Raw genomic sequence first — 21,710 nt, 5'->3', positions numbered from 1 at the left:
TTAAAATACAAATATGTTACTTACCGGAAAGTATAGAAGCAAAGATCCAAAAAGGATAGTTTCCAACAGGACAAGGCCCGAAGCTCTGATGCTCTAAAAAAATAAAACGAAAGTGTCATTGTTAGGCTTACATTTCTAGGCATGGAAGAATTTATGCTATTGGGACAATTCCTCAACCAGTAGAACAGCATTCTTTGAGGGAAAATAAATAAAAACTGGCTAATATTTCAGACAGGAGAACATAACTGAAACAAGCAAAGATGGACTACAAAGGTGATGGTAGACTTAATAACTTTTCTCATGCCTTCATGGAATTTTAATTCTCTAAAATTTGAATTATTGAGCAGTCTAAGCAGCTGGAAACACTATCTAGAAAATCCTTTCAAACTAACTGATTCACTGACCCATTAGATCTTGCCTGTATTTCTGAAACATCAGCTACAAGTGCATATTGAACTCTATCCCTAAGCCTCTTCACAAATACCCACATGATGATTTCAGTGCATAAAACAAACATATGCACAAGGTCTTGGCACCTCAGTGATAAAATATAGTCCCCAGACTCACTAACAGAGCTCCACTATGTGAATGATAGGAATCACCCTAAATAACAGAGGAATTTCACCTTGTAAACATGCTTAAATTATTCTCAACTCAAAAGAATAAGTTGCTTTTCAAATAAATGTTCTGAATATTTAAAGTTTATAAAATATTTTATTAGACTCAAAATAGCATTATTTTCCCAAAGCAAAATGCTTTGAGCTGTGAGATGAAATGAAAAAATGACAAAATGTCAATCTTATCTTGTAATAATAAATTTTGCTTCAGTGAGTTTAAATATTAATATAGGGTAAATATATTGATTAAGAATACAAACATAAAAACAGGTCATTTGAGGGTCCCTGCATTTTCACTAAATGCCACATAAAATGTATACACCTGGTGCAAATATGATATCTTAACTGGAAATAATTTGAGGTAGCAGCAATTAGTTTTTCAACAACAAAAAGCTGAAAAACCAAACCACAACAGCTCATTACTTAAAAAAGATATATCAGCTAACTGGATAGTCAGAGAAAAAATTTAATTCCTCTTCCAAAAGCCTGGTAGGACATTGTTAGACAAATAGGAAAGACTTTATGTAATCCCTCAAAAGAACTTAGGATTTCCATTAATTTAAGAATTTGGGCCCTAACCGGTTTGGCTCAGTGGATAGAGCGTCAGCCTGCGGACTGAAGGGTCCCAGATTCGATTCCAGTCAAGGGCATGTGCCTTGGTTGCAGACACATCCCCAGTGGGAGGTGTGCAGGAGGCAGCTGATCGATGTCTCTCTCTCATCGATGTTTCTAACTCTCTGTCCCTCTCCCTTCCTCTCTGTAAAAAATCAATAAAAATATATTAAAAAAAATAATTTGGGAATAAAGAAACAAGTTTAGTCCGTGAACAGACTTGATTATTCAAGTGGCTTCTCACTATCGGTTGCTATTTTTGCTAGCAGGTGCTTTTTACTGAAAATGCAATTTCTATCAGCAAACTTTACAATGAGTTTTGTGCTGGCAGAACTTCCAAGGTGGCAAAATATATTCATACCTAATTATGAATAATCTGTGGTTTATTTTTTAAACTTTCCAAGAAAATGACACTGAGAGTGAGAGTCTAAAATGTTATACATGATTGCTTGTGAAACAATCTATATTGTTTGGAAAAAAAGGGATATGAAAAGAAGCTGCAAGTTTAATGGAAGTAACAGACTTTAGCGTTAACTTCATCTCAGTTTGAATTATAAAACAACCACTTGAACTTCAATCGCCTCATCCATAAAATGGGTTTCCTAATCCTTACCTTATTAATTCTCACACGTTTAATAAAATATGAAGTATGCAAAATAGGTAGCGTCATGCCAGATACTTAATAAGTAGGTATGAATTATTCAATGGTAGAAAGCAGCACCAGGATGATAAATTTAAAAACCACAGAGGTATATATTAGTATTTGTCCAAAAATTTTAATGCTGGGATCCAAAATGGCCCTAAAAGTGTCAAAGCCTTGGGGGGAGGGAACTCAGTCATTCTTTGTTCAGCGCCAGTTGGTTCTTAGCTTGCTATAACCATCAAAATCACATGAAACTGGTGCCTGCTTTTACGTATTCTCAGAGCAAATACAGTAACCAATCTATTTTTCATGTGGAAATGCCGAGTTATCTACCTAACACTTTCATTGCCTCATTCCTGGCTGGGCAGAAGAGCTCAAAACTGCAAATTATAAACCGAACTCCACTAAGTGGTTCCATAATCAAAAGTAAGTAAGGCCTATTAAAAATGTGGACTTTTCCTTTCAAAATATTCTTGGGCAGAGCTGGCTTCATGACCTCACAGAATGAGTAGGTACCTAATAGGTGAGACTTTAGGGATAAAGAAAAAAACACCTCATGCTTCCTGAAACAGTTTCCCATTTTCTTATTGGTACTGGAAGTTCTTTTAAGGAGAACAAAGCCTTTTATTTGTTACTTGTTGCCAAACAACAAATATGTAAGTAATATACTGACATTAGTTCAAAGTAAAGAACAGGAATAATTTCCTTGCAATTAAAGTAATAGGATAGGAAGGAGAGGGGAGGCAGTAAATATGTACGGGGGAGAGGAAGGAGAGAAAAATGAAGAGGGATGAGAGAGATAATGAGCAAAATAATAGAGGCATCTCTTTCATAGTTTTGTCTGAGATAGAAATGGTAGCATATAACTCCTTTTAACAAGAGTTACTAACTGGGAAACTCTTGAAAAACTATCTTGAAGATAATCAACAATGTACAGTGTTGTACTACTTATGTAAAATACATACACACAAATCAACACCATAAATTTTCTCTCTCTCTCTCTATATATAAATATACTAGTAGCCGGTGCACAAAAATTTGTGCACTCGGGGCGGAGGGGGGGGTCCCTCAGTTATTAAACATTTATCAGCACAACACTGACCACATTGGTGGTGGTGGTGGTCTTGTCAGAATGTGTAATATTATACAGATGAAAATCTATTTAAACAGATTTGATGTAGATATTTTCAAAGATGGAAGAATTGTCCCTGTCAACTATTTTAGTTGATTCATATCTTCACTAATTGTCATTGCAAAGTTTTCAGTACCCATCTGGATTGCTGGATATAATAGGTCATGCTCTGTCCCTGTCCTTTGTAGCCTTTGTTACCTTAAGTACTCTAGTTTTCCATTTATATGTTTAAGTGCCAACCTTACTGGCTTAAAAATGTAAGCTTTTAACACTGCTCTCTCTGTTCCGTATCCTTCTGATGAAAAGTGGAGTTGGGATGCAGCACAGGAGAGAAATTCAGAAGGGGAATATTGAAGTAATGACTGCAGTCGGAGAAGAGGGAACCTATTTCCCTGGCCACAGGCGCTGGCGCCCTGGACCACAGGGCTGGCAGCTTCTCCGGGTGGCTGCAGCCTGGGACCTCGGGCGGATGGCTTGTCCGTCTCCTGGGCTGCAGCCAGCCGCAGGCGCTGGTGCCTGGACCAAAGGTGGGCAGCTTCTTCTTCTGGCGGCTTCTTCTTCTTCTGTGCTTCCAGGGAGGGCAGTCAGTTATGTGTAGATGTGTGTGCATGCAAACATAGGCATGTATATGTGTGTATGTGGAAATCTTCTGGGCAAGTCAAAACCATAGAAGAGTTTCCCCCTATCTCTTGAACCTTCCAGAGATATCCCCGCTTTTTTATTCTATCACTACTGGAGAGTCAGTATTTGCAGCCAGCCAGCCAGTGACTCTCTCAGTGTCTACTTCTGACTTCTTCTTTCCCTGTCTGTCTTCCAACCTCTAATCATATTTCCACCTGGATGCATCATTTTTACTCCCAATATGCTGTGTAGAGAAGGAGTCAGGATGCTGTCTTCCCATGAATAGTACTCAGTAACAAACCAATTGCATTTTAGTTGGGCAATGCCCCTACCCACCCTTCAAATCCCTTCCACCATGCATTTCTGTTTCCCTTTTTGTTTGTTGGATTGTTCTGCTGCTCCTTCTCCTCACCCCACCACCCTTGGATTGTAATGTAAAATTCTTTTACCATGTCAAGAAATTATTAAAAATACAGGTACTTTGAAAAAAAAAAAATACAGGTACTTCTCTGAACACCGGCCTGGGGAGGGGGGGAGGAGGGGCGGGGTGGGCAAAGGCGGTCCCGGTTCTCCCATCTCTTGCCTGCTGCCTGGGTGTCCGATCACCGTCAGCGGCAGGCGGCGTCTTCTGTCCTTCCCCTTTCGCCTCCCAGCATTGTGCCTATGTATGCAAATCAACTGCCATCTTTGTTTGCGGTTAACCGCCATCTTTGTTGGCAGTTAATTTGCATATTGCCCTGATTAGCCAATGGGAAGCATAGTAAAGATATGCTCAATTACCATGTTTGTCTATTATTAGATAGGATCAGATATGGGTCTGGAGGATATAAATCAAGCTGATAACCATGTCTTTTTTTCTAGAGAAGTGAATAGCTTTGGAAATATTGTGCACATATTTTAATTTCTTTTTAGATGTTATCATACACTGCTGTGCAATATACATTTTAGTAATTAAATAAATAAAATTAAATAAAAATTATCTAAAATATGCGAACTGAACTGAACTAGAAAATTCTACATTAGGTATCATAACATGCAAAAAAGACTGAGTAAAGCCCTTTCTAACTAATTCCTATTTAATAAGTTTGTACTCAGTGTCAACTACATGTACAAAATTATCAAACAGCGTATTTATGATACTTAGAGATGAATAGAAAACTGAGGGAGTTATCTTTCAGCCTAACCTGCTAGTTTAGACTCCATAAAGCCCAATAAATATAATTCCAGGATTTACAATAGAGGTGAATAAATGACACCTCCATTCCATGTTCCTCATTTCTTAAACTTACAGAACTGACTTATGAAGGTTTTTGATAGTTAGAGAGCAAACCTGTGGACCAAAGAAAAGGGTTAATCTTATTATACCAATTTTACCAAATTATGTCAAAGCCAATTTCTAAATTCTATACCCTTTAGATGCAAAGTATAGAGGCATAAGATGAAACACAATTGTCACAAGAAGATTTATGTGGGACTTAAGCACCCAGAGGAAGCTAAGTCACCAGAAGTAATAAATAATAAAAATGCTGAAGTATGAATTTTTAAAAATAATTAAAATGGTTTGTTGTTACTTCCTGGATTCTGTATTCACTAACTTCTTCATTTATTTTTTAACGTTTTTAACCACTGGGGAAATTAATGTATATCTTGCTAAAACAGTGCAGCTATTTTGGATCATAGTCAATTTCTTTAGCCTTGTAACAGTTAAAATGTCTTTCTATTACAAAAGGAACAATATGAAGATATGTTTAAATAGCTAAACCTCAGAATGTCTGATGAGACTATAAGAAAGGAACAGAGTAAGACTCTGAAAGACACGGACTAGCAAAGGTTTGGCTGATTAACCAAGACTATAAATCTTTATCATTTACAAAAAGAATTAGTCACAATAGGGGAGAACAGACTCATGAGCTATGCTTTTTCTTTTAACCCTCCTGTTTCTATAGAGAAATTCATGGACTGAAAAATTACAAATAAAAGCTGAAAAACATCTGGTTAAATAATTACACATAAACAAATTGGAAGCAAGATGTAAAAGACGGTCCTGAAGAGAATCCTAACATTGAGAGATAGGAGAATATTATTTTTCAAGAATTTTATGTATAATTATATAAATAAATGAGTAAGTATAGACTACATCTATAGTTTGACAGGCTGCATGCAATTAGTTTGTCTGAAGAAGATATGTGATGAAATATAGACAATCCAATTGAATTCAGAAAAAATTTTCAAGGAACAATTTCCCAAAATATGGTTAGTTAAACCCAATATCATTTTTCAGAAGAATGAAAAAGGTCCAAAAAGCAGGGGAATATGATCAGGAGAGAGATCCCCTAAGTTAAACATAAATAATTCAGAGAATTGTAAATTCAGGGAATAAAACACAGGGGCTTTATATCCAGGTGGTTCAAAATATCAGCATTGGCCGCTTATTACCTGTATGACCTTGAGCAGACTGCTTAACCTTCTGAGCGTCAGTCTTCATTTAGAAAATGGATGTAACCATGCCCACCTTGCAGCAGCATTGTAAAGAGTGGAAATGATGCTACTTGGCAAAGAACAGGCACTCAGTCAACGGAAGTTCAGCATCAGTCTTTCATGGGCAGATAGAAGTTATGAGGTTAATCGGCTGCCTGAGCTCACTCAGCTGGTGAGTGACTCCAAGTCAGTTTGATTTCCTTTGTACATCCTACCTGACCCTCAGTGTGTCCTTACCCAAACTAAAGGGAACAGAACTACCTATATATATAAAAGCCTAATATGCAAATTGTCCCCTTGGGAGTTTGACTGGGAGACTGGAATTTCGATTGTCGCTATGACGTCTGCTGACCACCAGAGGGTGGCCTGGAATGAAGGAAGGCCCCAGCCAGCAGCCGGAAGGAAGGCCCTGATCAGCCCTGATTGCTGGCCAGGCCTAGGGACACTACCTGTGTACAAGTTTCATGCACTGGGCCTCCAGTAAGTTATAGTAAAATAACAAAACATGTAGCACTACTAAAGTATTTAAAAATCAACCACAAGGGGTTGGGTTCAGATATTCTAAAAAATTTAACAGTCAATTTAAAATTCTTTAAAGTGTTATGTAAAACATTGAAAGATATTATAACATTGCCTTAACTAGGAATTCTTTCTAATTTCTAAGACATTACAAGAAAGTCCATTTTCCATCTGATTGGGTCATTTTGTAGCAGAGCACTTTCAGATCTTCTGGAAAAATAAATTTATCCAAAAATAAAGTCCAAAGTGACTTATACATACTTTCATATTCTTTAAAACAGTACAGCACACTAAGTAAATATAAAAATAAATTATAATTATATAAATGTAGCCTATATAATAAAAGCCTAATATGCAAATCGACCGAACAGTGGAATGACCAGCTGAACGACAGGGAGTTATGACATGCACTGACCACCAGAGGGCAGACACTCAATGCAGGAGCTGCCCCCCGCCCGTGGGCCCCAACCAGCACCAGCGGCAGGTGTCAGGGCTGGTGAGTGGGTGGTGCCAAGCCAGCCAAAGCGGGTGCCAGTGGGAGCCCCCTGGTCACCCCACTGGTCACCCCACAGATTGGCCCTGACCAGTGGCCAGGCCTAGGGACCCTAGCCATGCATGAATTTCATGCATCGGGCCTCTAGTGTATATATAATTATATACACACACACACATATATGTAATTACTAGAGGCTCAGTGCATGAAATTTGTACACAGGTGTGGTCCCTAGGCCTGGCTGACAATGGAAGTGCAAGCGTCTGGCATGGAAGGGCAGGTCCTAGCTGACCTCTGGGCCCTGGGCAGCACCTGGGTCCCCAGGCCCCCACGCACCCCCTTCTGCCTCAGTCACAGTGCCCAAGTCCCCACGCAGAGATGGGGTGAGCGCAGCCAGACACTGTGGGCCGGGGTGCCGGGAGCCGGTCCATGCTTGCTGTTTCAAGGGACCTGGCATATATGGCATACTGTTCTTAATATGTTTGCTCACCTTCTTGGCACTATGTGTTTTAACCAAGGTCTCTGAGAAAGGTTGTCTCCCCAGGTAGGGATTTTCCCCTGAAGTTAGGGAGGGAATAAAACCTCTTAACTAAGTGCCAGGCGGGTAATTAATCACTTTAACTACGAACAATCATGCTTAAGCTACATAATCTTTACTCCTTGAAATGGAGATAAGAAACGCCCTAACCTTTGTAATAGAGATTGATAGGATTGAATCAACTGGTATAAATACAGATGTAACAAGACAGAAAGAGTCAGAACTTAGAAGACAGAATTTAGAAGACAGAACCAAGAAGACAGAACCTACAAAGAACCTAGAGACAGAAGAACTTCGCTGGAGAGAACACGGCAAAAGATCCTGGACAGAAACTGGCCTCAGAACCTAGAGACAGAACCTAGCGAGAGAACATGGCAAAAGATCCTGGACTGAACCTGACTACAGAAATGGGCAAGAGAACCTGACTAGAACCTGGTGACTGAACCTGGCTGGAGAACCTGGACAGAACCTGGCTGGAGAACCTAGCGAGGGAACATGGCTACAGAACTTGGCTGGAGAACCTAGAGAACCTAGCAAGAGAACATGGACACAGAACCTGGCTGGAGATCCTAACCAGAACTTCGCTGGAGATCCAGACCAGAACTTGTCTGGAGATCCTGGCTAGAGATCCTGGCTAGGCTGCTGATCAACTGAACGCTGTCTCCGTGTCATTCCTTCTTTGCCGACTCCGTCTACACCTTTGGGAACCCCTGGACCTGCTGGGGTTGGACCCCGGCACCGGGGCACAGTGTGGGCCTCTGGGCCGCCCAGCAGCACCACACAAAAGCTGGGCGGGCAGCGTGCTCTCTCCTGGCCGGCCTCACAGGCTGGCTCCTGCATGAACCCAAGGGGGAGCCCGACTAGCCCCTGCGGTCCTGGCAGCTATGGCCCAGCTCACCCGAAAGAGGCCACACAGGTGCTGGGTAGGCTTCTCATGGGCGTCCAGCACCTGAGCACAGGGGCTTCCCCAGAGCACAAGCCCTGGCATCCCGGGGGAGGGAAGTAGGGGAAGTTAGAGCGAGCTTGGTGGACACCCCACATTCACAACGCACCTCCGTACCCATCACCCCCGCCCCCAGGCAGCCAGCAAGAGGTTGCAGCCCCCTGCCTGGATGCCACAAGAGGTTGGTTGCCACCATCCACCCCCTGTTCCCCATCCCAGCCCGGGGCCAGCCTCGATCAGATGATCAGGGCTTGCCAGCTGCTGGTTGCCATCTGCGGGGCGATTGGTTGGGGCCAGGCCGCCCTCCCCCAGCTCCCTCAGCACCTGGGAGCTGGGTGGCAGCCCCACCCCCTGCCACCACCACTGGTCGCCATCTGCGGGGCAATCAGCAGGGTGATTGGGCCCCTGCTCACACATACCTTGGCTTGGCACTGCCCGCTCACCTGCTCCACCATCCCGCTGTGGTCCCACTCTTGTTGAGACCCATCAGGGCTGGCAGCACCTCCACTGCCGCCCACTGCCAGCGCTGCATCACCAATGCCCATGTTCCGCGCAGCCCCCTGGTGGTTAGCGCACATCATAGCAAGCTCCCGGTTAAACAATTTGCATATTAGGCTTTTATTATATAGGATACACACACACACACACACACACACACACACACACACACATATGTTAATCCTTACCCGAGGATATTTTTTCCATTGCTTTTCAGATAGAATGGAAAGGAAGGAGGTGGAGAGACACAGAGGAGAGAGAAGAACACCTATGTTAGAGAGACACATTGATTGATTGCTTTCCCATATACCCACAACTGGGACTGGGGATCAAGTCTGCACATACTCAGGTATGTGCCCTTGACCAGGAATCGAACCCATGACCCTTTGGTGTGCGGGCCAATACTCTAAATGCTAAGTCATACTAGCCAGGGTGAAAAAATAATGATGTTTTATACATGTGAAATTAGAAATAACAAGTATTCATTGTTAATATGGTTTATCATTTGTTTCTGGCAGAAACTTCTCATGGTTGTTTTGTAGTATTTACATAAGATGCTTGCCAATTCTTTGCTTTGTCTCAGATAATGTGAACACAAAGAGGTGTTCCCTCTAGTGTCTCATCTTTCACAAGTTCAGTGCCTGATTTTATGGCTTAATGTTGCTGACTCTCACTGCAGAGGCAAAGTTGCAGAAAACTGAGGTACATACTGGTCCTATGCCCTGAATGGGAATTGAACTGTTGCCTCCTGGTTCATAGGTCAATGCCCAAGCACTGAGCCACACCAGCCAGGCTGGACAATCTTTCTTACCCAGACTCATCTTTTGTGCTTATGTCCAAAACAATTTAATACCAAAGCGCTTCCAACAGATTTCTCCTCATTTCTTTGCCCCTTTCCTCTGCTAAGATGTGACTAAAATGCATTCCTAAAATGTGGATCATCATTTCCTTATTTGTCCTCATTTCCCTCATGGTTTCTTTGCAAAAACAGCTGTTACTTCTCTGTAATCTATTTGAAACTTTCAATTCCCCTTTTCTTTCAATACAGTGGGGCCTTGACTTACCAGTGTCCTGACTAACGATCTCTCGGCGGATTTTTTCCATTGAGTTGACAGAGTAATTTGAGTTAACGAGCTCCTTAACGAGCTCGGTCTCGGAACGAATTAAACTCGTAAGTCAAGGCCCCACTGTATTACTAAATAGAATAACTCTTATTTCACTTAATGGAGATAAATTCTCTGTCAAAAAAAGCATATAGAAGTGAATGGTACATACTGAGATATTACAAAAAGGATCTTGCATTGGGAAGAATTACTGTACATCCTTAAATAAAGTGGCATGAAATTACTGAAAAAAGAATCTGTCATTTGCTTAGTCATCTATTATTGATAAAAAGGTATTGATTTAGTTGATATATTTTTCAAATAAAAAGATCACTGAAATTATAAATTTCTCCTCATGAAGAAAGTCTAATGGAATGATAATAATAATAATAATATAAAATATTAAATATTTTATAATTTAACATTTCAGAGGTAAAACACTTTGCAGACTTTTTCAAATATCACTCTTTGTTACACTCAAAATAAACATAATTTAGTCTCACATTTATCATGTTTTTTAACATAAATGTACTCCATACTTGGAGACATTTAAGAGATTTCACAAATCATTGTTTGGTTTCATCTGATTACTAAGTAGAAGCAGATCTAAGCAAACTTTCTTTATAGTTTGAACATTGTCTAATCTCATAATTTATTTTTCTCTTTTTAAATTTGGTATATTGAAAACTGCGATCTGCAAAAGTAACTGCTCTAAAATACCACTGCTCACTCACAGGCACTAGAATCCCATCAAACGTTAGCTAAATAACATCAGCATCTCCTTTATCTTCTTAAACAGGAAGAAAAAAAGTGAGAACAGGAACAGATTTGCTCAGGACTGTTAAGCTTGTCTTTAACACATTATTTGTCCTCTCTAGCATGCTTGGAGGTGTATGGAATGACCAGACAATGTGTAAAACAAAGAGGCATTACTATTTTGAGAGTCTAAACATTCTAGGACCTGTTTATATGTCTTATTTTATATTCCACATTTTAACACAAAAAAAGTTTCCACTCTAAAATGTGATGAGTATTTCAGTAATAAGGGAATTAATGAGGTGTGTGAGATGCTCCCTATTTGCAAGTAGAGGAAGCAGTATTGTATTTGACAAGCAAAAAACAAAGGTAGATTATAAAGGGCTGTGGGGAAAAAACTGCTACTTACTTAGATGCAAAGATGATGGAGATAGGAATTCAAAATTCAAACTCTAGGCCCTGGCTGGGTAGCTCAGTTGGTTATGGGTTCTCCTTGGGTATGAACCCTTTTGCCATGTAAGGAGTTCTTAAATTCAATTCTGATATGAGTAAGTTTCTGCTAATATATTTCAATTGTGTTTAAATTTGAAATAACATTTTTCATGACCTTTCAGTCAGTAAGTCACTCTTCTCTCTGGTCTTTTTCCAAAAGGGCACCCTAAGTACAAGTAAAGCAACAAAAACACCATTTGCCATTATTAAAACTGACAGAGATTTTGTTGGATTACCTTCCCTATCTTATGTACCAATTTAAAATATCACTACAACTACAAATAGTTTCTGATTTGTCTTATGGCTAACAGAGAAAAAAATTGTATCCATTTGCTGGTGAACATTCAAATCAATTCATATCAGAATCTAGTTGTTACAATTGTTTTTCTGACAGACACATTTTTTATAGTAACCAAATGTAACAAGAAAATAGACTAGAATATAGACAACAATATTGTATTATAATCAACAAGTTTGGCAAGAGACTAGATCTTAATTATACTAATCACTAAAAAGAAATGGTATCTGTAATAATAAAAGCATAATATGGTAATTAGTCCAGACAGCTGAACGTCCTTCCAAATGTCCTTCCGGACAAAGGACAAAGCCTTGGTGGCTGTGAGGGTCGAGGGCAGACAGCCAAGGCAGCCTGTGGCAGCAGCAGCAGCAGTGGGGTGATATGGGCAGCGCCTTCCCCTGATCGGCCCGGTTGTCTCCCACAGAGGGAGGCCAGACTGCAGCTTAGGCCTGCTCCCCTCAGGTCTAATTCATCAGTAGGACATCCCCTGAGGGCTCCTGGACTGTGAGAGGGGGCAGGGCAGGCTCAGGGACCCCCTCCCATGCATGAATTTTCATGCACCGGACCTCTAGTTTAATATAATATGATAAAGGTGCTAATTATCACTCCAATGGCAATATACCACTATGTATTATAATGCATAAATGTATCAAATATTGTATACCTTAAATATATACAACTAGAGGTCAGGTGCACGAAATTTGTGCACTCGGAGAGGGGGTCCCTCAGCCCGGACTGCACCCTCTCGCAGTCTGGGAGCCCTCAGGGGATGTCCAGCTGATGGCCATCAGTCGAACATCCTTAGCGCTGCTGCGGAGGCGGGAGAGGCTCCCACCACTGCTGCTGCACTAGCCACCCATGAGCCCGGCTTCTGGTTGAGCTACGCTCCCCCTGTAGGAGCACACTGACCACCAGGACACAGCTCCTGCATTAAGCATCTGCCCCCTGGTGGACAGTGTATGTCATAGCAACCAGTCATTCTGTTGTTCAGTCGATTTGCATATTAGCCTTTTATTATACAGGAAATGTGTTATTATGGGAAAGGCCTCTAATTCAATTTTTTTTAGGTAGTTAAAGGGAGGGGCAGAATTTTCACTTGAGCCTGAAGCTAAAATTGCCCTTAGCTCAAAAATCTGCATACCACTGAGACACATCTTGGTGAGGCTCATTCTGAACTCCCACACTGTTCTATTATGTGTATAAGTATTGGGAACCATCTTATCTCTTTAGTGAAAGGAACCTTTTGTTATGTTACAATGACTAACTTTACCTCATGAGTTGTGTTTTGGCTTCAAGCCTGTATCCAGTATTCATGCAGCAACTTCAGCTCTTCTGTTCAATATTTACCTGGCATATCTTTCATTTTGTTTTCTCTAAATCTTTCTAGATTTGTATGTATTAGATAGGAATAGCCCATGGACACAGACAATAATCTGGTGAAGGACTGGAAGGGGTGGGTACAGGGTGGAGGAGATAAATGGGGAAAAAGAAAACCTAAAACAAAGGGACATCTGTAATACTTTCATCAATAAAGATACATTTTAAATAAAGGAAAATACCTTAGTTGAAAAGAGTTTATGTGAAATAATATAATTGCTCTACACTGTACTTTATATTTTCAGTTCCTCTCAAAGAGATATTAATTGACCCTATGTTCACTTAATGTTAATTGACCCTATGTTCATTGACTACAGAACTGACTTCTGCCACACCAACCCAACACTGACTGCTATGGGGGCTGCAATCAGACCCTGCTTTTCTCTTCCGACCTCTGTCCGGGCCCGATCACAGCCCCCTCAGCAGTCAGTACTGGGTTGCTTAGCTGAGGTGCCTGCAGCCTAGCAGTCAGTCCTGGGTCACCATGGTGACCGATTGTGCCTGACTTCCAGTGTTTGGTCATTACGGACCCTAGCTCTTTATATATATAGACTAGAGGGGCCCGGTGCATGAAATTCATGCATTAGGGAAGGGTCCCCTAAGCCCAGCCTGTGCCCTCTCCAATCTGGGACCCCTCGAGGGATGTCTGACTGCCCCATGCAGTCTGCTGCTCAGTCGTCTGGTTGTCCCTCACTAACCCCCTTGCTGGCCTGGTTGCCCCACTCAGCCTGTTCAGGCCTCCATTCAGTCATCTGTTTGGTTGCGATGGCCCCTGGCGCTCTCTCTCTCTCTCTCTCTCTCTCTCTCTCTCTCTCTCTCTATATATATATATATATATATATATATATATATATATATACACTAGGGGCCTGGTGCACGAAATTCGTGCACTGGGTGTGTTTGGGGGAGTGTCCCTCAGCCCAGCCTGCCCCCTCTCACATACTGGGAGCCCTCAGGCGTTGACCCCCATCACCCTCCAATCGCAGGATCGGCCCCTTGCCCAGGCCTGATGCCTCTGACAGAGGTGTCAGGCCTGGGCAGGGGACCCTCATTTCCCCCCATCACTGGTTCTGCCCCCAGCCCAGGCCTGATGCCTCTGGCCCAGGCATCAGGCCTGGGCAGGGGACCCCCAGACCCCTCCGATTGCTGGCTCTGCCCCTTGCCCAGGCCTGATGCCTCAGCCAGAGGCGTAGACCCCCATTAACCCACTGATCGCCTGATCGGCCCCTTGCCCAGGCATGACGCCTCCGCCAGAGGTGTCAGGCTTGGACAGGGGACCCCCATCTCCCCCTGATCACTGGCTCTGGCCCCCACCCAGGCCTGAGGCCTCTGGCCCAGGAATCATGCCTGGGCAGGGGACCCCTATCTCCCTCTGATCGCTTGCTCCACCCCCCGCCCAAGCCTGACGCCTCTGATCCAGGCTTCAGGCCTGGGCAAGGGGACCATCATATCCCCCCAATCCCCGGCTCAGCCCCCCGCCCAGGCCTGATGCCTCGGCCAGAGGAGTTGACCCTCATCACCCTCCGATCACCAATCACCGGATCGGCCCCTTGACCAGGCCTGAGGCCTCTGGCAGAGGTGTCAGGCCTGGGCAGGGGACCCCCAGCTCCCCGCGGTTGCAGGCTCCGCCCCTGCCCAGGCCTAACGCCTCTGGCTGAGGCATCCGGCTCGGGCAGCGGGGACCCGCAGCTGCAGCCGCCCCGTGATCGTGGGCTCCGCTTTAGGCCCAGGCAAGGGGCCCCTAGCTCCCAGGACTGCCAGCTTCGACAGTGTCCAGCTCCCATCGCTGGCTCCACCTCTACTTCCTGCTATCACTGGCCAGGGCGGCAAAGGCGCCTGATTCTCCGATCATGGCTGGGGGGCAGGGCAAAGGCGGCCCCAGGGCCGCCTTTGCCCTGCCCCCCAGCTCTTAGCTCCCCCCTGGGTTTCCGATCACTGTCAGTGGCAGGGGCCTTCTTCCTGCTTTCCCTTTCGCCTCCCTGCATTGTGCCTACATATGCAAGTTAACCGCCATCTTCTTGGCAGTTAACTGCCAATCTTAGTTGGCGGTTAATTTGCATATAGCCCTGATTAGCCAATGAAAAGGGTATCGTCGTACGCCAATTACCATTTTTCTCTTTTATTAGTGTAGATATCTGTATATATCTGTGTGTATATATATATATATATATATATATATATATATATATATATACATATATATATATGATATATGTCAAGTATACTTCAATAAAAAATAGTCTAGAACTTGATTTAAGCACCTCCATTTTGTAATAATTAAATAGAATGTTTTTAACTTTGTAATTAAAATGACCATCATCACATGTCCAGCCATTAACCTGAATGGGCCATATGCCAGATAAAATATTAAAAGTTCTGAAATAATATACATAAAAATGATAGACATTTTTCTGTCATTTTTTTCCCTGAACACTGAGTGCTGCCGAGAGAATAAAGATAGACATTAAAACAAAATGAATCCATTAAAGCTAAATCAGTTCAAAAATGGTCTAAACTATATTCCAACTCTCCTATTTTTCAATCACTCCTTTTGGAAAGCAAGACTCTCATCATATGCCTGTGGTCTAAAAGCATATATAGTGAAGGCTATTCTCAAAGACTTGCAAGATTTACAAAGATTTTCTGGCTTCCTGACTCACAGAGAGCTGTAAATAGAGAAAAACTTACCTTAAAGCATTTCAACACTAGTCCGCCTGATACCAGCAATATAAATAAATCAGTCCAAATGGACAGGAGCGTAATTGATTACTTTCTATTCCTGAATCTCAAAATACAAGTATTTTAGGTGATTCAAGTTTTGGATAAAGATTAAGAAAGAAGGGTTTTCTCAGTGATACATAGCAGGCGTCTGCCTTTCTTCTTCAGGTCCTTTCTCTGGGACACCTCTTTTGTTCATAGAGCTTCATTGCCACCTCATTGTTGTAAATCAAACCTGTCTCTAGTTCTGACCTCTCTTTTTAGGACCAGATGTGGCTGCTCCAACTAGAGGTTCATGAGTGACCATCTTGGCATGTTTATAACCAAACTCATCTTTGTCCATTTAAATCTATTTCTTCAAAATCCCTCTCTCTGATAATGGCTTCACAGTGTGACCAAAAAATCACATTAGAAACTTGAGAGTCATAGACCCTTCTCCCTCTGTCTCATCCCTCTGTTGATATCATGTAATTTCTACTTCCTATCTTTGGAAATCATTCCCTTTCTCCCACTCCTAGAATCACTGTCTTAAATCATATTTTTCTTGATTTCTCCAAGAAACTTTTATCACAGATTCCTAAATGTTCTCTATATTTCCAGTCTCACACATTCTAGGTTACCTTCCACATTCAGCTAGAGATTTCTGTGAGATACAAATGTAACCATGTCATTTCTTTTCTTAAATCCTGTGATGGTTTGTTACACGTGAGCCTAAATTTCTTATTTCAGCATTTAAAGCTCTTCATTTTCAAGCCCCAGCCAATCTTCCCAGCTTCATCTTAAACACTCCATAAACCTCATACTGGTTGCATCATGCCCATTTTTAATCCCCAAACTGCAGATTTTGTTCTTTTACCTAGAAAATTCCTACCCTTTGTTCAAAGCCCATCAAAATTTTCTCTTCAGTTACTAGAGGCCTGGTGCACAAATTCCTGCACGGATGGGGGTCCCCAGGGGTGGAGGGTAGCTGCGAAGTGATCGACCCTACTGGTGGGCAGTGGGATGCCCTTGCTAGCCGGGTGAAATTTGTGCTGGTTGTTGGGAGCCACCTGGCGGCCGCTATTATATTGTTTTTTCCTTGCAGAGCATCTAGGGAGGGGAAGTGGCCGCAGTGCCTGACTTCCAGGAGCCTGGCAGTGCTGTCAGGATCATGCCAGTGGTGGTGCTGGTTCATCGGTGCCTGGCCCATTCTCTGGAGATTGGACCTGCAGGACTACTGAGGGAGTGGGTGGCTGCCACAGGGCTGATGGCCCACCAGGATGGGTTGGTCAGCTAAGTGGTGCTCCCGCGGTGGGAGCACACTGACCACCAGGGGGCAGCTCCTGTGATGGGTGTCTGCCCCCTGGTGGTCAGTGAACGTCATAGTGACTGGTTGTTCTGGTCATTCCGGTCTTTCGGTCACTTAGGTATAGATAGATAGATAGATAGATAGATAGATAGATAGATAGATAGATAGATAGATAGATTACTAATGTGTTTATGCTGACCTTCTTCACCAGCCACTTGGAGCTGCTAGAAAACACCTCCCAGAAGGCAGAGAACAGCCCTGTTAAACCTATGAAAGGCTTTGTCCTTCATCTCCATTTCAAGCTTAAATATTAGCTACATTGTAGTATAGTTTCTCCTCAAATAGTAACATCAAGTTGCCACGTAAGTACATGAAAAATGTATATGAATTTTAGGATGCTTATTTAGGAATAGAAATGTTGAGTCTCCTCTTCAAGAGGCTTAGTGAGCTGGGGTTTCCAGTGGTGGGTCAGAAGCATAGATTCCATGACTAATGCTCTCTAGTGAACTCTACCTCAAGATTATGCTGACTTGAAATTTGACAATATTATGGTTGGAGTTTTCAAATTTCCTTCTGGATGAAAAGAAAGCATAAACTTTAGAGATCAAACAGAATCAATTAAAATCAAATTCCCCAAAATGTTTGGTGTTTTGGTGGTGTTGTTTATCAATAGTGATATTGTACGCCATGATGTTTGGTGTGTTTTTTCCCCATTCTTTCATTCAACACTGCGTGCGTGTGCACACACACACACACACACACACACAGTTCCTGCTATATGGAGTGGTTCGTTTTCTTAGGAAAGACATATATCACACACTGAGGTAGAAGTAATTGTTCTAGGGTTGTGATGATCAATGGGATTATCTTTGCCTCCCCAACCCCCCATGGGATATTTGACAATGTCTGGACATATTTTAAATTGTTATGACTTGCATCTAGTGGGTAAAGTTTACGGTTGTTATTTACAATGCGTAGGACAGCTCCCCCACGACAAAGAATTACCTAGTCCAGAATGTCAATTTGTGCAAAGGGTGAGGAACCCTGTTCTATAGGAAAACTTCTCAGAACTGCAATAGGACAAAGAAAAGAAATTCAATCAGGAATGAGAGTGTGGGAGAGTGATGGATGAGTTGAAATCTGAAAGATTAGAAGGAGAAAAAAATGCTGAGTAGGTGGGAAGTGATGAAGAAAGGAAAGAGATAATCTTGCAAATAGAGGAATCACAGGTATTGAGTCCCTGGGGTGCATGTCTCACCAAGTGACAGACGGATATGACTGGAGTGCCAAAAGGGAGGGGAGAGAAGTCGGTGGTGAAATTGTAAAGAGAGACAATGCCAATTATGCTGATACTTATAAGTGTGGTTCAAGATTTTGATCTCTATCCTAAACCAGTGACAAGATATTACAGAGTTTTTGAGTAAAGGGATAGTTTTTAAAATGATAAAACTGAATTTAGAACAACCTCAGGCTGCTGGATAGAGAAGATATTGAAGGGGAACTCAGATGCAGGAGAATGCCATAAAAACTCAGGGAAGAGATAATGGTATCTTGCACCAGGATGGTGGCAGCAGAGATGGAAAAAAGTGAATCCATCTGAGGAATGTGTGATGGATTGGCTATGGAGAGATAGGAAAGAGAGGATGTTGTGATGTGGCTTACTCTCAGATAGATGGTGGTGGCATTCCCTGCGACAAGAAAGCGTGGAGGAGGATTAGATGTGGAGAGGAAGTTGGTTTTAAACATGCTGATGTGTTGAAACACAAACAGAAAGATCAATAAGGCAGTTGGGACTATGGGTCCAAAGAACAGAGAAAATGTCTGCAATTGTTTAGGCAGAAGCCAGCGGAGAGAGGGGGTCTTGGGTTCAACTGACCTCCAGCTGCCTCTAGCCTGTATCTGTGATTCTCATCTGCTGTCTGTTTTTGCTACATCTGCCTCATGGAGTCATGTGTTTTAGCTGATTTCCTATATTTATCTCACTAGTGAGCCGCCCGTGTTCGCCTTCTGCATTGTTGGTTCATTTGTTGTTGTGCCTAACTGCTCATTTACTTTCAGGCAAGCATGTCTCTGTTGTCTTATTTGTGTCAAAAAACAAAAACCAAACCCACAATCTCCTTTCTGTGTGTGCAGCTCTTACTGTCGCTGTTAGTCACTTCATGCTGCCAACGCCCGAAGGACATGCATCCCATTAGGAGGGTTTCCTCCATACTTGATTTCTTTTAGAATCAGCGTTCACATTTGTGCCCTCTCTATGATTCACAGACATTTTAAAGTAAGCTTTCCCTTTAGCTATTTTACAGACTGGGGTGAACTGTCCAGGAATTTAATTTTGATAAGTGAATCCTACACAGTTCAAACAGCCCCTTCTCTCTCCATTGCGCTCCACTGTCCCCGAAACTGCCTGCCCTCAAGGAACACACCAGCCCCTGGTTTTATTTCTCTGAGACTGAGGAAAGCTAAAAAGATTAACTGTGATTTCTAGCAGGTCCAGTATCTATGCGATACTGAAAAGCATAAGATTAATATAGGAAAGTGTCATTTCTGCTTCCCCAGATATGAAAAATTGGTTTTAGGTTTTACCCCCAGCCGTTGAAGAGGACATAAAGGATCATTTTTAAGGTTATTAGTCAATGGTTCCCAGCCCAAGAGGTATATTAGAAACACCTATGACAATTTTTACAATTATACATGCATGGAAACTTATTCACAAAATCTGTGAAGGGGTCTATTCATTCAAACTTTAAAAGGCTGCATAGGGGATTCTGAAGTTGACTGCTTAATGGAATTAAGTGACACCCACCCAACCCAAGCACATGAGACTTCATTAAAAACTAGAGGCCTGATGCACGAAATTCATGCGAGAGTAGGCCTTCCTTCCCCTGACTGCCAGGACCCAGGATTCCCTTGCAGCCCTGGCTTCGTCTGGAAGGACATCCAGAAGGACATCCAGTCTAATTAGCATATTATGCTTTTATTATTATAGATAACTAGAGGCCCAGTGCATGAAATTCATGCATGGGTAGGGCCCCTAGGCCCGGCTGGCAATCAGGGTCGATCAGGTTCCCCACCTCCTGGCCTCCCCACCTCCTCCTTCCCTCCCTCCCTCAGTGCCTCGCAGCTGCTACTGGTCACCCACCATGTTCCACAACACCTTCTGGTGGTCAGCCCACGTCATAGCGAGTGATCAAACTCCCAGTCTCCCAGACAAACCTCCCAAGGGGACAATAAGCATATTAGCCTTTTATTATAAAGGATAGTCACCCACTAGCAATGAGTGTCTGATAATAGTGTCTACATAGGCCAGCCAGGGCCTAGTAGTCAGGAGGGTAAGAATCATGGAATGAATTCAGAAGCAGAAAGGTCAAGTCCCAAATTGTAGAGCAAAGTGGTTATACTGCCATGCCAGCACATGCTATTCTAATCACTGTCTGAATCACGTGTAGAGTCACCTTTAAATAGAAGAGGGTAGCGGGACAGAGGAGCAGAACCACAGCTTTAGTGAAGCGTGTTGGGGTATGCTGAGTTAAGGGGGTGGAATTGAGTTAGAAAAAAATATTCTAGAGATAAAAGAGTCCTGAAGCTCAATGTAAACATGGATGATAATGGCTCCCTTTATAATTATGTGTTAAATTTGGACTGCCATAGGCCAATAAGGGTTATGACCCTTTTTATTTATTTTAAGCTTCTGTGCTGTTATTTGCCTTGTTCCCCTATCCTTCTTATTTTTCATAAGGAAAACGAGGGCAAATGTTATAGCAATGAGACTATGAATGCTACCTCTAATCTGTTTTAAATTTGGGTCCCAGAGCTAAAAATTGACTACATTACTGAAATGTCAGAAATGATCCTATCTGAATATTATATTATGAAATAGAAAATAACATATATCCTTAAGAGTCCTCAGAAGTATTATAAACTTAAATTTAGTAATAGTGTATGAAGAAATGACAAAATAAACAGAGAAGTCATGAGAATGAGTAAACCAGCTTTAAAGACATTTGAATTTTGCAAAAGTTGTGCACATTTCCAGGACCTGTGATAAATAAGAAATTGTCCCTTTGCCAATTAGCATGATAAAGGTAATTCAAGTCTCACAGACTTTCCTAAGGAAAAGAAGTCAACAAGAATCCTGCTTCTCTTGAACTTAAACTTTTTCTCACACCTACTCAGCTTTCTCTCAAATGAAACAAATGCCCCGCTGTGGGGTGTGTATTAGGCAGTATTGGCAGGGCGCTATTATGGATAATTAAAAGGGAACATGGAAAGCCATGCTTTGCTTCTACAAACATTAACCAGCAAGCAGTCAGTGAATGGAGGTGTTGTCTGAGAGAACCTTGCTTTCTCTCTTACTGGCTATTGCAAAGGAGCCCAGATCAGGGAACAGTCAATAGTGTCTTTTTAAAAAACAAAACAAAACAGCCTAATCACTCCTCAGGGTTAAGCAGAGTTGTCTTCAGTCTGCAAATGGTGGGCAAGGCTCAGGTGCTCAGCTAGCATTCAATCCATTTCTCTTCTCTGATCTGTGTCCAGAGGCAAGAGGGACATCAGGAGGATAAGAGTGAAGCCCCAGAGGGGTGTATC

The 21,710-nt window shown here is 42.4% G+C and overlaps 1 protein-coding gene across 1 annotated transcript in view; it reads right to left on the bottom strand.

Annotated features, from left to right (window-relative positions):
* GPR158 (G protein-coupled receptor 158) overlaps positions 1-21,710 on the bottom strand; it is a 392,719-nt gene that overhangs the window by 117,911 nt on the left and 253,098 nt on the right. Inside the window, exon 5 of the mRNA XM_059660955.1 lies at positions 25-93. Coding sequence (XP_059516938.1) covers positions 25-93 — 69 coding nt within the window. The remainder of the gene's footprint in view (positions 1-24; positions 94-21,710) is intronic.

This window comes from Myotis daubentonii, chromosome 1, assembly GCF_963259705.1.
Source record: "Myotis daubentonii chromosome 1, mMyoDau2.1, whole genome shotgun sequence".
In the NCBI taxonomy this organism is placed as follows: domain Eukaryota; kingdom Metazoa; phylum Chordata; class Mammalia; order Chiroptera; family Vespertilionidae; genus Myotis; species Myotis daubentonii.
This window is presented reverse-complemented; position numbering and strand designations above follow the sequence as displayed.